The 17,454-nt window shown below is 42.3% G+C and overlaps 1 protein-coding gene across 5 annotated transcripts in view; it reads right to left on the reverse strand.

The window, feature by feature from the left end:
• Positions 1-17,454, reverse strand: part of adamts20 (ADAM metallopeptidase with thrombospondin type 1 motif 20) — a 281,403-nt gene that overhangs the window by 189,773 nt on the left and 74,176 nt on the right. For 2 of the 5 annotated variants that reach the window (XM_033037843.1, XM_033037844.1), the window contains exons 4-8: positions 14,269-14,537; positions 7,825-7,908; positions 6,622-6,746; positions 5,887-5,927; positions 1,306-1,411 (exon numbers count right to left, since the gene is read on the reverse strand). In XM_033037843.1, coding sequence (XP_032893734.1) covers positions 1,306-1,411; positions 5,887-5,927; positions 6,622-6,746; positions 7,825-7,908; positions 14,269-14,537 — 625 coding nt within the window. Of the gene's footprint in view, positions 1-1,305; positions 1,412-5,886; positions 5,928-6,621; positions 6,747-7,824; positions 7,909-14,268; positions 14,538-17,454 lie in introns of those variants that run through there. The other 3 variants (XM_033037846.1, XM_033037845.1, XM_033037847.1) reach the window with 2 other exon arrangements.

A 17,454-nucleotide genomic window follows, 5' to 3' on the forward strand; every position in this document is an offset into this window, starting at 1 on the left:
AAACCTCCGGGAACCGCACGGAAACCTTGGATGGTGCGCAAAGTCTCCAGAAGTTTCCATTCAGGTTTCCTAAGTGGGGCAGGGGCATTAGCCTCCTGCACTCCAAGGAGTAAAATCCTAGCCAAGTCTTCCCCCTATGCATCAGGTCCTCGAATCCTGGAAACATCCTCATTAATCTTCTCTGCACTCTTTTCAGCTTGATGCAATCCTTCCTAAAGTAGGGTGACCAAAACTGAACACAATACACCAAATGTGGCCTCACCAACATGTATAACTGTAACATAATGTCCTAACTTATATACTCAATACCCTGATTAAAGGTAGTCAATATACCAAAACCAGCAAAACTCAAGATCCTGATGTAAGTTTTGATAACCATCATCGCTATCTAAGATACCACCCAGAAACTAAATTTCGTTTGAACTTCTGGATTCAAATGACAACAAATAAAATCTAATCTATCTAATTTTAGTGTCATCTGAAAATCTGCTAATCATGCCTTCTACATTCTCATCCAAATCGCTAATATAAACTACAATAGGCCCAGCAATGATCCCTGAGGCACACCACTGGTCACAAGCCTCCAGTTTGAAATATAAAACCTTCCCCCATCAACCTTGCTCATTTCATCCTGCCAACAAGGCAGGTCTGGCTGTGGAAAAAGGTTAACTGGACAGGTTCCCGAAGCTGAGAGGAAAATGTAGTTACAAAACAGCTCAACCGACCTTCATGCGACGTTTTGGATTAAGATATGGATAATAATGAGCTGGAGATAGCATTTATTTAATCATGAGCTGGAGATGGCATTTGTTCATGTCTTTTCTACCAATTCATAACTTGTTGTTAACTTGTAACTCCTATTTGATTTTCTCTGTGATTGCACAGATTCCATCTCAGATTCCATCAACTTTCTGAGAAACATTTTCTGGAATACATGAGAGTATGTTGATAAGGTACGACTTAAGGTGTGGAATTCCACCTGTTAAGTTCTTTAGTCAATGTCCAAATTTGTTGTTGAACCAGTTACTAAGCAATATCATTACTGCATTGCATCTAAAAGGGCTCACAAAAGTAATAACAATGCACTCCAACTTAAGTAGGAAAGATCAAAAGGTTATAGACCTGTAATTTGGCAGGTGTATGTGATCAGGATTAGAATACATTCAAGGCTTAAGCAGCAAAAACCAGGTTGAAGAAATGCAATGTTACAAAGCATAACATTATGCCCTGATTAGAATCAACTGCCGAACTCCAATAACTATTCACCAACACTTGTCCTGCTGTAAAACAGTGCTACATACTTACACGTGCCCAAGCTCGTGTGCTATTGTAAAAGCAGCACTCAGTCCATTCTCCTCACTGATGGAGCAGCTGCGATATGGATCACACATTGTACCAAGTTCTGCTAATCCTGGAAGGAACAGGAGTACACAGCTTATAGTCAGCAATAGACAAACACTGTCTGATTAGTATATTTCTGGTGAAACAGAAGCCATTAAACTTTGCTCTTTGACAGTCATCAATTGCAATCTTTTTATTCCTAAAAATCGAAAGAAATAAGAAAGTGCTGTTTTGCCTCCATGTCACATTACATATCAACCTGGAAAGAGGGGAATGGTGGGGGTTGGGGGGGTGAGAATGGAATATCAAACCATGGGACAGTACAATGGGAGTTCCAAATGAACTCATCAGTGACCAAAGCAAAGCTGCAGGAGGTAGAAACTTTACTTTGGTTACGTGAGTACAGAAGTTGGGAGGTCATGTTGCAGTTGTAAAAGACATTGGTGAGGCTGCATTAAGAGTATTGTGTTCAGTCCTGTGCACCATGATGTAGGAAAGATGTTGTCAAGCTGGAAAGGCTACAAAGAAGATTTACAAGGATGTCGCCAGGGCGAGAGGTTGAGTAGGCTGGGACTCTATTCCTTGGAGTGCAGGAGGATGAGGGGGTGATCTTATTGAGGTGTATAAAATCATGAGAGGAATAGATCAGGTAGATGCACAGTCTCTTGCCCAGAGTAAGTGAAGCGAGGACCAAAGGACATAGGTTTAAGAATAAGGGGAAAAGATTTCATAAGAATCTGAGGGTAACTTTTTCACACAAAGGGTGGTGGGTGTATGGAACAGGCTGCTAGAGGAGGTAGTTGAGGCAGGGTCTATCCCAACATTTATGAAACAGCTAGACAGGTACATGGAAGGACGGGTTTGGAGGGATATGGACTAAACGCGGGCAGGTGGGATTAGTGTAGCTGGGACATTTTTGGCAGGTGTGATTAGTGTAGCTGGGACATTTTTGGCAGGTGTGGGGGCAAGTTGGGCCAAAGGGCCTGTTTCCACACTGTATAACTCTATGGCAGACACGTGTGAGAGGATAATTCACCAGTGTTCCTCATCTCCCACATGTTCGGTTGAGTGTAATCAGCGGTCTTCATTCTTACACACTTTTAGCAAGAGTGGCCATAGATGGATTCCTTTCCTTACTTGTACATTTCAGATCTGATTGTTCTCCTCACAGAATGAAACATTATGACTTTTATTAACAGCTGATATCTGGGGGGTGGGGGGGGGGGGGGGGGTTCCTGCACTTTCTCAGTAACGGCAACACCTGATTCTGCACTCTATTATCCCTTTTACATTACCTGATTTACTTATGTATGTTTTGATTATACTGATGTATGATTTGATCTGCCGAGATAGCGAGCTTTTTACATGACAGTAATAAACCATTACCAAGACCAGTACAATTGAGGTCAGAATATGTGAAATACCTTTCTTCATATGAGATTATAGCTCGTGAGGTAATCGGTAGTATTTTACACTACACAGACCATAAGATGACTGACTATCCATTGCTGCTCCAAGGGTGCTCTGGTTCTCAGGTGTCCCCTTCAAATCCCGGGATGTTTTCATCATCACAAGAAAACTTCAAGGGTAATAAGGGATAGAAACAGAATGAGGCCATTTGGCCTATCAAGTCTGCACCACCATTCAATCATGACTGATCTATCTCTTCCCCATTCTACACATAACCCCTGACACCCATACTATCCTTGTCTTCCGCACTTGTCCTTACATTCTCCTTTTCCAGCTGCCTTCTCCCCACCCCACCACAACAATCAGTCTGAAGAAAGGTCTCCTGGCCATTTTCTCCAGAAATGCCACTTGACTTGCTGGGTATTTCCAGCATTTTGTGTTCTTTCGTGTATTAACCAGCATCTGCAGTTCAATGTTTTTACGTGTCCACACATAGATTGGAATGGATTTTCTTTTGGACTATTTTAAAATATTTTTCCTTTCGGCAGACTTTTCAAATTTCAGGTCAGTTTGGCCACTGATGGTTATTTTCGCCGTTGTCTTGTTTGGCCGGTGTGGGAAAGTTGGGCCGAAGGGACGTGGGGATATCATGGGAAAGTAGGGCTGAGGTAAAAGAGCTGTTTCTCTAGGAGGTGCAAACAGCCTTCAGAGCCATACAAATTCTCTCAGCTCCAAGTTTCATATTCACTCCACATGTCTACAACCTAGTCACCGCTGAGAGGCAGAATAGCCTGACCAGCAGTCACCATTCAATGTATTACCACTGTGATTTAATTCTGCCCGTGATCTTCAACAGCCACAGCAAACTAATGATAGACACAAAATGCTGGAGTAACTCAGCGGGACAGGCAGCATCTCTGGAGAGAAGGAATGGGTGACGTTTCGGGTCGAGGCCTTTCTTTAGACTGATTAGGGATAAGGGAAATGAGAGATATAGACGATGATGTGGAGAGGTAAAGAACAATGAATGAAAGATATGCAAAAAAAGTAACAATGATAAAGGAAACATTGTTAGCTGGTACAAAAAAATACTGGAGAAACTCAGCGGGTGCAGCAGCATCTATGGAGCGAAGGAAATAGGCAACGTTTCGGCCCGAAACGTTGCCTATTTCCTTCGCTCCATAGATGCTGCTGCACCCGCTGAGTTTCTCCAGCATTTTTGTGTACCTTCAATTTTCCAGCATCTGCAGTTCCTTCTTAAAAACATTGTTAGCTGTTTGTTGGGTGAAAATGAGAAGCTAGTGCGACTTGGGTGGGGGAGGGATACAGGGAGAGAGAATGCGGGGGACAAAGCAAACTAGCTGGGTGAGTAGAACGTTGCAACTGAAGTCAATACTGATCAAATTTTAGGCCTGTTCATGTAGATGTTTTGTGGAGGGTCAGACTCTAGGTCAACAGTGGAAGCTCTGGCTTATTTTTCTGCCAATGGCATCGGAACCTATGGTGTGTGGAGAGGGGAGGGTAGGGAACCAAGTGGGTGGAGTGTGTCGAATCATAGATGGGTGGAACCAGGTGCAGGAGAAGGCTGAAACTGGGGAGCAGGAGGCTGGTGGGGAGGATGTGTGCATTGGAAAAATTGTGTTATGTGAGAGGACATTGATAGATCAGGAGGAGAGAGAAAGGAACAGGGAGGGGATGAGGACTACTTGAAATTGAACAATTCAATGTTCAAGGCACTGGGTTATTTTCTACCCAGACAGAATATGAGGTGCTGTTCCTCTAGTTTGCATACGAGTTCCAACCGCTAGTCACATCTTCCCCATCCCTCCTCTTTCTGCTTTTCCCCAGGACTACTCTCTTCATGAATCCCTGGTTGTCTCATCCCTCCCCAAATATCCCTGCCCCGTCTCCTGACCGTTTCCTCTGCAACCATTGAAGGTTCAATACATGACTCTACGCCTCCTTCTTCACCAATACCCGGCGACAAAAACAGCCTTTCCAACTTTGCCTATGGCGTCATTTTTTTAAAAGCTTTCTGATGCTGAGCACATTCAACCTTTTGTTTTTGATTTTTCACTGCAATATATAAAGCATGGCCCTCCAAACACTTGGTAAAGGTATGCTATGCAGCAGAGATTCAGAAGCTGAATTCTGCACTCCTGCAATATCTGAGTGGCATACAGATCACACCAACACAATACATAATATAACACAAAATGAGTAATAATAGGAGGATATTGTTTACATCTTTAGACATTCTAGTTGGCAGACACAGGAACACCAGACTGGCTAATCAAGTAAACTGGAAGCAATATTCTTTCACTCAGAAAAGACAAGAATACAAATTACAGGACGAGCCTTATATCACCAAATAAACCAAACATTTGAACACACGAGTTAAATGCGGCTTTGAGTTGAGATGAATAGAATACATTTTACTGCTTATGAATGTTTGCCCGCAATGCATTTTTGGACAGAAGATGCTTGTATGAATGGCCTAATATTCCCATTTCACCAAGTTATCAATAACTAAACATATTTTCCACTGGCAAAGAGACAATTAAAAAGAAGGGACATTGAGAAGAAAAGGCACAGAGGGGAAAATGGAGATAGAAAAGCAGAGAGAGACGGAGATCAGAAAGAGAGACAGAGAGAGAGAATGAGAAAGAGCCACCGGTAGAGATAAACAATGAAAGAAAGGCAGTGTGAAATGGAGGTAAAAGCTTCCTGTAAAGACATGGGTCAAAAAACCTTGCAATTTATTTGAAACATAGGCTCGAACAACTTCATGGAATTTATACTTTGTAATCAAAGAAACACTCAGACATACTGCTAAAAACCATTAATTGAAAGCAGACTGAAGGCAAGTATTAAAATAAAACAGCAATAACAGTATCTAAACTTCAAATAACTTTTCAGTTGAGCAATTTGGTGAAACATCCAAACCTTTCATCAGAACTGCATTTTTGTGTTTTTTATTTACAGTTCCGCGTAAGCAAAATCAAATCATATTTTTAAGCTGAAACAATCAAGAATAATTTGAATCTCGTCACATTCTAAGTCTTATTAGCATGAATCGTGTACAGCAAGCCCATTTTGCATAGTTAACTGTGAAAGTTGGTCTGTTTCACTTACCCAAAGTATCACACTTGTTTCTAGCTCTACAAATGTCTTCCCTAAAATCAAACAAATTAAACTAAGTAAGAATTTTTAATAGAGAATAAAAATCTGATCAGTACTGACAGTGGAAATTGAAGTACAGCCTAAGGGTATGGTACAGTTAGGGAACAACAAAGTTAGTCAATCTTTATCAAGAACTAAAAGTAATCTGGACTGGGAAGTTGCCGGATTATGAAATTCAGAGGGCAGGTATCCAGGACACAGACAGGTGAAGTAAGATCTCTTTCCCATCTTGTCACTGCTGCCCTCATTTGGAATTCAGTATGTCCAGAGTATTAAATTGAACATTTGAATGTGATGTCTAGGTTAATTTGTATTCTTACTGTGGTTTGATAATTTGATAAGCAAAATTTGCTTTCAACATATTATCAGGTGTCCAGATCTTTCTCCACAATCTGTTATTGATTCTGATCATTATCTCAAAATAGTGATTTTTTTTTTTTAATGCACTGTAACTGACTTAAACACTACCCAGTCCATGATTTTAATTTGAAATTCCAAACAAAACACTACCCAGTGGAGAAGCTTTCCCTATTTCGCTTTGTTTTATTTTTAACACTAATAGACAAAATATTTGTCAGAAAAATATGATGACATATTAATCTTATGAACTGTGACAATCTAAAATCAGGCAATAATCACAAAAATAATGAACTGAAAGCTCAGGTCCAAGACAAGCGGCAGAATTACCTGGTGATTAGGACGGCGGTGTCATGATGAGATGGGTGTGCATCGTCTACAGTGTTCTGAGTCTGCTGCCACACACAGAAGTTATGAAGAGTTGTAGCTGCATTAAAACTAATGGACGGGCCTTCCTGAATAGATGGGGAACAAAAGATATTGAAAATGTAAAATAGGGTTTTATTTCTTAATCAACGTTGTACCTTCTCCCCGTGACCTGCGTGGCACGCCACCAGTCACAGACCTCCAGTCTGAAAAACAACCTCACACCACCACTCCCTGCTTCTTTCCGTAAAGCCGACTAGCTCTCCCTGGATTCCATGCGATTTAACCCTTTAGAGCAGCCTACCATGCGGAACCTTGTCATATGCCTTGCTGAAATCCATATGGACCATGTCTACAGCTCTGCCCTCATCAACCATCTTGTATATCTGAACAATCAGTATACTCCCTAGTACCTTTCCGACCACGCATGTTAGAGTGGGGATAAAGGGCACTTTTTCTGGTTGGCTGCCAGTGACTAGCGGTGGCCCGCAGGGGTGACTAGTGGTCCTCCATGCTGGGGCCGCTACTCTTCACGTTGCATATCAATGATTTGGATGATGGAATTGAAGGCTTTGTGGCCAGGTTTGCGGATGATACGAAGATAGGTGGAGGGGCAGGTTGTGCAGAGGATGCAGGGTGTCTGCAGATAGACTTGGACAGGTTGGGAAAGTGGGCAGAAAAGTGGCAGATGGATAACAGCACAGCCAAGTGTGCAGTCATACACTTTGGTAGAAGGAATAAAGGTATAAGCTACTTTCTAAATGGGGAACGGATTTAGAAATTGGAAGTGCAAAGGGACTTGGGAATGCTGGTGCAGGATTCCCAAAGATTTAATTTGCGGATAGTAAGGCAGGCAAATGCATTGTTAGCTTTCAGTTTAAGAGGTTTGGAATATAAAATCAGTGACGTAATGTTGAAGCATTAAACTCCCAACAAGGTGATCATCCCTTTCTTATTTCTCAGATTCACCCATATGACACTCACTGGACGAACTTTCAGCTATGACATCTTGGACTACTGCCGTAACATTCTCCTTAATCAATAAAGTAACATCCCCTCTTTTATACTAATTTCTGAAAAATACGGATTACATCTATGCGATTTTTTTGAGTGAAAATAATTGATTGTAATACCCTGGTAGAGCAATGAACAAAGATTTGGACTTACATATTCATTGTGAATCACAACTAACTTCACCACAATAATGTTGATGAGGTTTCCAACACTTGAATCTCGGTAGATTGTAGCCACCTAAAACAGACACAGATTAACAAATGAGTTGCAAGAGCAAAGTGTGCAAGAGATTCTCTGATTTAGGATTTATACAGGACTGTTGAGATTTCATGGAAACAGAGGACTGTCATTACTATAGTTAAACACATACATTTGTTTTGCAAAGCCATTACGTTGCATTAGAGCCATACAATAGAGGCTTTACAATAGGCATGATTATTTATCCCCGTCGGTCAAATCAATTGTATTGAATTGCTACACAATTGCCAGCCAGTGACATTTCGCAGTACCAATCACAATACTCTTCACCGCAAGCCAAATCTCAGCCTTGTCACATCATACATGCTCACATGGTGGCGCAGTGGTAGTGTTGCTGCCTCACAATGCTGACAGTGTCAGGTTTGATCCTGGGTACTGATACTCGTCAACTAGATGCAGGAAGATTGCTCCCGATGTTGGGGAAGTCCAGGACAAGGGGTCACAGCTTAAGGATAAGGGGGAAATCCTTTAAAACCGAGATGAGAAGAACTTTTTTCACACAGAGAGTGGTGAAGCTCTGGAACTCTCTGCCACAGAGGGTAGTCGAGGCCAGTTCATTGGCTATATTTAAGAGGGAGTTAGATGTGGCCCTTGTGGCTAAGGGGATCAGAGGGTATGGAGAGAAGGCAGGTACGGGATACTGAGTTGGATGATCAGCCATGATCATATTGAATGGCGGTGCAGGCTCGAAGGGCCGAATGGCCTACTCCTGCACCTAATTTCTATGTTTCTATGTACATTCTCCCCATGACCGGCGTGGGTTTTCTCGGAGAACTTCAGTTTCCTCCCACACTCCAAAAACGTACAGGTTTGTAGGTTAATTGGCTTGGTATAAATGTGAAAATAGCCACTAGTGTAGGATTGTGATAATGCGCGGGGAAGCTGATCGGTGCGGACCCGGTGGGCCAAAGGGCCTGTTTCCGTACTGCATCTCCAAACTTAACTAAACTAATGACATTGACTTAACACCACAGCTATATTTCTTCAATCTGCTGCAAATTAAAACAGCAGTCCGGCCTTTGATGCAGGAAACACATTTGGTCACAGAGAGTGCTGAGGTGGGAGATTGCAACCTTCACGTGGTCCACTCTGTTTCGACTAATCAACCCGACGTGCACAAACAAATAGATCAAATAGAACAAGTTGACCTACAACTTTAGGCTGTGCACGCCATACGCAAGAAGAAGAAGACAGAGTGCTGAAGGCCAGGATTGAATCATGGTCGCAGGAACTGAGGCAACTTACTTGCTTCACTGTGCTGTGCTAAGCGAGTTTATGCATGTGACACTATTTAAGTAAATAGCATTAATGCAAAGTTGCCTGATGATCAGAGTCCATGCATCCCCGCCATTCAGTCTTATTCTCAGAATTGGGGAATCAAGGAGTTTAGAGTGAGAGTGAAAAGATTTAATAGAAAGATTTATATAAAGATTTAATAGAAAATCAGAGGAGCAACTTTTTCACATGGGTATGTGGAACGAGCTGCAAGAGGAAGTTGTTGAGGCAGGTACTATAACAATATTTAAAAGATACTAGACTAAGTGGGACCCGTTGGGTCCCAGCATCACACTGGAGGGCTGGTCACCAACTCAATATCTCTCCACCAATTCCAATATTGCTCGCCAGTGGGGGGTGGGGGGGGCTTTCTGTTGCGCTAGTATGGGTGTTGCAGGCCGAAGGTACTGGTTTCCAGAGGGCTAGTATAGACATTGCGGGCCGAATTGATTCTTGAGCTGGCAGCCAACTGTTGCAACCATTTTAAAAGCCATGCCAAGGCAAACAATTTGGTTGCAGCCACCCGACAACCAAAATTCATTTTGTGAACACAAACTTTAAAAAAAGGCGAGGCAAATAATTGGGTAGCAGCCACTTTACAGCCGCATTGAGGGGACTCACCATGGAGTAGACGTGCGTTCAGTGTTATTCGCAGCTCAGAGCCGTGACCCTCTTGCTTCCTGGGTCTGGCAGAGACTGAGTGAGGGACTACACTTCCGGGTTTTATAGTCCCCCCCCTGCCGCCAGCGGGGGCAGCAGAGAGAATGGCAATTTAAAAAAAAACATTAATATCTCTCTGATTTGTCATCAATGGGAAAAATCCTCCAGTCCCGGAAGGCGTAGGGGGGCTCTGAGCGAGATGGCCAAAAATGACGGCCATAGGTGGCGGCGTTCTCTCGGAAATCGCAGCGCAGTGGGCCAAAAGCGGTCAAGATCAGACTTTTAGTAATATAGATTTGGACTGCTACATGGATGGGAAAGGTCTGGAAGGATATAGGCAAAATGCAGACAGGTGGGACTAGTGTTGATAGGGCATTTTGGTTGGCATGGGCAAATTGGGCCAGTTTCCGTGTTGTATGACTCCATGACGGGCCTTTGAATGAATGGTGAATTTTCATAAAACCTCACCCCCAGCCACAGACTCAGCCCACTGTCTAAACATAGGCCAAAGAAAGAGCTACTCGGATTTCCTTCCCATCAGGGTTCATTAAGCAGACCTTCAGGCTCATCAAGAAGTTGTAGAATAAGTGCAGGTCCACACTGCCCCTTGTCAGGTAGTCCAAGATCCAACTCGGTATCAAACCTATTCACACTGCTTCAAATAAGCTTGGGGTCAGCATCAAAGAGAATTCATTTAAACACAATTTTGTTTAGTCATTGTTTTATGTTGAGGTGCATTACAGTAAACAGTTTGAAAAGAAAATTTTAATGTTTAAATGTATATCCAAACACTAATGGATTGCATCAATGCAGTCATTAGAATTTAATTCCGGCTCTTCAGAAGCCATTCCAAACCTTTCTTCTTCAGCAAACCCGAGTCATTAATTTGGGGAAATTAGTAAGAATTCTGAGAACTTGACAAATATGGTGCGCTGGCAAGTAGCTCACTCCCAGATATTATCCAGCTACTTCTTTGCCATGTTGTTCATGAACAATAGCATGGCGACAAAGGCTGGCTGACCTTCATTAAGGAGGATTCTAGCTGCCAAGCTCCATCTCCTGCAAGGAAACCACACACACTCCCCAGTTTGCCCACTTACATTAATAGGATTCACTCCATTCACTACTATTCTGATAATGTTTGCACTTTATCTCCAAAGGTAATCCCATAGAATCAAGTTATGACCTTCACTGCCCACGGCACCAAATAGTGAACTTATCTATTGTCGCTCAGGTTATTCCCTCCACACTGGATCTTTGATGTTCCCAGGAACTTTGCTGACTGTCCCAGTAAAAGAAATAAGAGGGGTCAGACTGAAAAGAGCCAAGCATGTTCCCATGGGAATGTTCCCAAGTTACCATGGCATTTAGATCTAATGGCCAACACGTAGTTACATCTGAAAGAAAATCCCATTTGAAAAGCATTCCGGGGAGTCCCACTGACTTTAAGGAGCATGTGTTTTACACAGTTGTCCTTATGTCAATTGAAATGTTGGCAATATCACTGTGGTCATCGCTGTTCAGGTTTGTTCAGCTGCTGCCTTTGTTAGAGAATGCATTAGCAACATTGCAACAGAACTGGATATAACTTTGGCTGAACTTCCTATTTCACTGATATTCTTTTCCTTAAATTAGCTCCCTACATACATGTGAACGTTATTTTCATTTGAAGTGGGTGAATTTTACTGAAAATAACTTGAATTAAAGAAATGACTTGAAAAATTATCCAGACATGGACCATTAACTATGAAATGTAACTAAAATTACAGGTTTCACGGTATGAAACAATGCTAATTAATTGAATACCGCCTATTTCATTTTTGGCTAGTGAAATTTGATGGAATTCTTTCCGCAGTTGCTCAAATGCAACTTTGTGGATCAATTGTTGTAGTAAGTGTTAGCAGTTATACATTTTATGTAGATGAAAACTTTAATATGTGTTCCTTAATTTTTTTCCTGAAGTTATTGGCTCTGTCAAAGTATAACAAGATAATTGCGATGGTACAGGTTGGGAGGAAGCAATTAAAAATAGCCCCGGGTGATAAAATGATCTATAAGATAATATCTCCACCCTTGAGACTTAGGTTCAAATCTAAGTGAGTGAAAAGGAAACTACATATTCTGAATGTTCCAATCCAATATGCTCCAGGGAGGATTAACCAATTAATGATAGTGACATTCCAAGGAAAGAATGGATCTTCTAGAGCCTTAGAGGAGAAGGATAAAGTGAGCAATTACGTGAAGACACAAGAGACTGCAGACTCGGAGTGCTGCCCAATATATAAGACTAGTTAATTTCCCAATCATTGGATTCCACTTCATGGAATTCTGTTACCTGGAAGATTGCTTACAAATTCCCACATCACAGCAATGCTTGCATCTTAAAAATAGCCGTCAGGCTATAAAATACAACTATGATAGCAAGAGACCAAGAAAAGAGCAGATTAATTGCAAATTCTTTCCTACTTATTTTAAGGAATATATTTTGATGGAGTTTTCTTACAAAGAGAAAAAAAAAATGCATTCCACAGTCATGTTTCAAAAGCAATTAAGGTAAAAGGTGATCTAACATCTCTATCAGTGAACCAACAGCATACACTGTTAACTTACATTGATATGTATGGACATGCCTCTGTGGATAGACCATTATCGTCAAGCATTGTAAAGATGAGGCAATCCTCAAGTTTCTGTCTGGCACCAGGGGCTTGTGCAATATAATGTACCAACATAGTGAAGGAATGAGATAAAGGCCGCTTAACAAAGCAGTTGAAAAACGAAGTCAGGTCCACTGAAACAGCTCTAGTCAAAACTAACAAAACTTTTGAATGCCTCTCTATGGCTTTTATATTCAAAAACCTTCATGAATTATGAAAGTCAAACAATAAGAACATTTTACAAATCACGTAGATATACGGCACCACAGGGAAGCACCGTGGGGCAACTAGCAGAGCTGCTGCCTCACAGCGCCAGAGACCCGGTTCAATTCTGACCTTCAATAATTGCTGACTGTATGGAGTTTGCATGTTCTCCCGGTGACTGTGTGGGTTTCCTCCCACATCCCAATGACATGTGGATTTGTAGGTTAATTGGCTGCTTGTAAAAAAAATTGCAGGGAGTGGATGTGAAAGTGGGATAGCAAATAACTAGTGTGAATGGGTGATCGATGGTTGGCTTGGACTTGGTGGGTCAGAGGGTCTGTTTCTATCTCTGAACTAAACTAAACATTTTAAACAATTGTTTTAAAATGTTCTTAAGCCCTGTTGTGGTATATTTTTATGTGATTTGAAAAATGTTCTAATTGTTTGACTTTATAAAAAAAAAAATGTCTGAAATATTAATCTGTGCCTTATTTTCTTGCAGACAGGCCTTTCCATTCTAATGAACAGAGTCACTGTGACTCTGAAGACAGAGACAAAAAGTTAGAGTAACTCAGCGGGTTAGGGAGCATCTGTGGAGAAAAGGAATAGGTGACGTTTTGGGTCGAGACCCTTCTTCAGACAGCGACTCGCTGATGTGCCTTGACCTGAAACGTCACCTATTCCTTCTCTCCAAAGATGCTGCCTGACCCATTGAGTTACTCCAGCTTTTTTGCCCATCTTCGGTTTAAACCAGCATCTGTAGTCCCTCCCTACTCACTGTGAATCTGAAACAGATTGAATGGAAAAGTTACAAAGAATGTGTGCAGAGCAATTGCACAACATTCATTCTCTAGATTCCATAGTGTCAATGAGCTCAGGGCAACCCATATTTCCGTAGAGATCTGGGCCACAGACTGCTGTTTAGGCTAGAGCATTGATGCTTAAAAGTGAATGCATTCTGTGTTATTATTCCATGCTGTTGTATTGATATTTTGTAGTAAAATGAGTTTAACATTTTCTCTCACCTTAAACCTATGCCCGCTAGTTCTTGAGTTGCTCCCCAAGGATAAAGAGTAGACCCTGTACATTCACCCAGTGGTGGACTGGCCAGGGTGTCAGCTTGCCCGATGGCAAGTGGGCCCCTGATGAAGTGGGCCCCCTATATCAAGAGGGCCCCTGATGAAGTGGGCCCCCTTTGTCGCCTGGCAACCAATATTTTTAGACCCAGTCCGCCACTGCATTCACCCGATCTATTCTCCTCATGATTCTATATCTAAGATCACCCTTCAGCCTCTTGCGCTCCTTCATTGCGAGAGCCATTGGATGCAAGTATCAGGAAGTGATGATACAGCTCTGTAGGACATTGGTTACGCTGCATTTAGGGCTGAGGTGAACAGCTGGGTGGGTGTGGAGGCAAAGTAGAGGTATGGGAGGGAGAGGGAGAGGGAGAAGCAATATCTGCACACAAAACGGGGACATAACCCTCACTGCAATTTCCCCCCACAATGCCATGAACAAGCAACGGCAGTTGCTGGCCCCTACTTACTATTGACATAAGCGTTAAAATATAGTGCTGCAAGTTTCTCCCATGATGGTAGACCATCTTGCTGTCAGCTGTTACCATCACCTCCACAAATCTTGGATAGGACAAGAAGCGCTTTTGCCTTGTATGCCGCTGTGTTTCATTGCTCAGTCCTGGATCCGTGGGTGAAAGTCGCATCAGTTGAACTGCATCTTGCAAGTTAGTGAAGTGTTCTTTAATACTGCCAGTACTGCGCATCTTGAGATGGTTTTTCCTTGTTTTATGATTCTGATCTGTAACCCAGAGAAAAGATAGACCAGTTAAGAAATCTTATTCTACTCTGTAATTGAATCATGGTAATTGAGGGCATTCGATCCAATTTGTGATCCCAGCTACAAAGACAGATGTGTACAGCAATTCGTTCTTCCCCCGCACAATTAAAGCATGGAATAATCTCCACCCTACTCTAGTTACCCAACCAGATGCAACTAAATTTAAAGTAGCTCTTTCTTCCCAATAACCCTTTCTGGGTTAAGCCCTCCCTTCACCACCTCCAGTTTAAATTCCATTTGGAATATCTTGGAGGACCAAGAAACTAAGAACCAAGATGGTTCCTCTTCAATGTTCTATTGTCACAACTTTGCTTTGTGCAGTTCTCTGCATTCAAAACCCTGCAGAGGGTTTGAACATTCACTTCTTTTTAATTAACTCTTGGATACATTTTCCTTACATCCTGCAACCTCTAATTTCTTGCTCATTGCTTTCCTAACACTATGTAAATTATAGGCCACACTATCAATTCATATGTTTTTAATGCCGTGTAAGGAGGTTTTGAATCGTTTGTAAATGTCTCTGATTTTAAAACTATTCAGTTAGTTTTCGATAACTTAGTAAGAGTTTCAAAATAAAACTAAATTTAATGAAAATTACTTTAAAACACCAACATAGTTAATATTAATATAAAGCCAAATACTAGGACTAACCTTTCTTCGCAGGTTTGGTGACCATATTCAGTTGATTGAGGTTGTACACTATCCAGCCCAGGCATGAAACTGAGGGCCGCTACACAGTGCATCAGAACCCCCTCTTCAAGAGTCAAGAGTGTTTTATTGTCATATGTCACAGGTAGAATAATGAAATTCTTACTTGCAGCAGCACAACAGAATACGGAAACATAGTTCACTGTAAACAATATAATAAATAATCTATGTAGTTCAGAGCTTATTCCAGACTGTAGTGTTTAATAGCCGAATGGATGTAGGGGAAAAAGCTGTCACTGAACAGTACAGTTTTCAGGCTCCAGTATCTTCTTCCCGATGGCAGGGGTGAAATGAGTGTGTCGCCAGGATGGTGTAGCTCTCTGATTATGCTGGCTGCCTTTTTGCGGCAGTGATTCCAGTAAATCCCTTGGATGGTGGGGAGGTCAGAGCCGGTGATGGACTGGGCAGTGTTCACAACTTTTGCATTTGCATTTGCAGTTGGAGGCACAAAGACCTCACTTGGCTGGTGCCCTCTCCATCAGATTTTTCCTGCATGGTTGAAGTCTCACTCCCTATACATGCAGCCCTAGGGACAGCTGCCATGAGGACCCGGCAGTCGCCCATCTCTTTGTAGTCTGTGAGTTTGCAAAATAGAGCTGGAAAAGGTTGTAAGGGTCTAGCTAGGGTGCATCTCAAGCTGTTCCCAGCTCAAAATGTATTATCCATGAGATGCTACGGACCTACACAATAGGCAACCTTATCCCTTGCTCTACTTTAACAAGACAAAAGATTAACCCTAGTGCAGTAAACAATCAGGCATACTGAGGAGTAGCATCAGAGGTGTGTAACAATAGAGTGGCAAGCTGGAGAAGCCTGCAACACATGACTACACGTAACACAACTCAACAATTCTACAACTAATGGATCAGCTCAAAGCTCTACTATCCTGTCACATCGAGTTTTATCTGACAAGGAAGATGCAACAGCAATCCCCATCCCCCGAGACCTTGCACCCAAGTGAGTGATTCCTAACCACGACAAAGATGAAGCACATTCCGCCAAGAGTGGCAGCTGGAAGATCAGTCTCCACTTCTTCTGGAGATTCCCACCATCACAGAAGCTAGTATTGATCAAACTTGACTGTGATAGCACAGCATGACCGAGGCGTGGGTTTCAGGGAAGGCTACAAGACCAGACGCAGCACCACAGACCTGCACTCCAGAACCAGCTGTGTCTCTAGACAAGCTGCTCAAGTGCAGTTGGTTACAACAAGAGCATTTCCCTGACAAGGTAGAAAGTTGATAAAACTGCAAAAGAAAGAAGAAGTCCCATCTGACTGGTTAAAGTGATGGAAGGTGAAATCAATGCTTACCCGCCTATCAATGGTTTGTTGATATTTAACCTGGATTTAACCTGAACTTTATCAGATATGACATCAAGGAGCATTGGAATGAACTTGCACAAACGAAAATGGTTGGATGTCAATTTTCTCAGTCACAGGGCCAAGAGCCGTAAAGACTTGGAGTCATACACAAAACAGATCTTTCAATCCACTGTGTTCACACTGATGTCAAGAAGCTATCTTTAGACTTTAGAGATACAGGGTGGAAATAGGCCCTTCAGCCCACCAAGTCCGCGCCGACCAGCAATCACCCCGTACACCAACACCATCCTACACACCAGGGACAATTTACAATCTTACCGAAGCCTGTTAACCTACAAACCAGCAGGACTTTGGGAAGTGGGAGAAAACCAGAGCATCCAGAGAAAACCCATGCGGTCACAGGGAGAACGTACAAACTCCATACAGACAGCACCCATAATCAGGATCAAACCCAGGTCTCTGGTGCTGAGAGACAGCAACTCTACCAATGCGTCACGATGCCACCCGATAATCTATATTAAACCTTGGTGATTCAAGTGCTTGTCTAAATTCTGACTAAATGTTATGAGTCTCTGCCTCCTCCACGCACTTTTACAACTTCTACAGATGTATCACAGAAAGCATACTGTTGGGTTGCATTACAGTGTGTTTTGAGAACAGCTCTGCCCAAGAATGCACAAAATTGCAGAGATTTTTGGCGGTTGCGTATTCCATCGTACACCCCAGGCTTCCCACTGTTGACCATCTCCACCTCATGCTGCATCCGGAAAGTGCCCAATATAATCAGAGACTTCCCCGCACGATCATTCCTTCCTCTATCCATTCCTGTTGGGCAGAGAAACAGCT

The sequence above is a fragment of the Amblyraja radiata genome, chromosome 19, assembly GCF_010909765.2.
Source record: "Amblyraja radiata isolate CabotCenter1 chromosome 19, sAmbRad1.1.pri, whole genome shotgun sequence".
NCBI classification, from domain to species: domain Eukaryota; kingdom Metazoa; phylum Chordata; class Chondrichthyes; order Rajiformes; family Rajidae; genus Amblyraja; species Amblyraja radiata.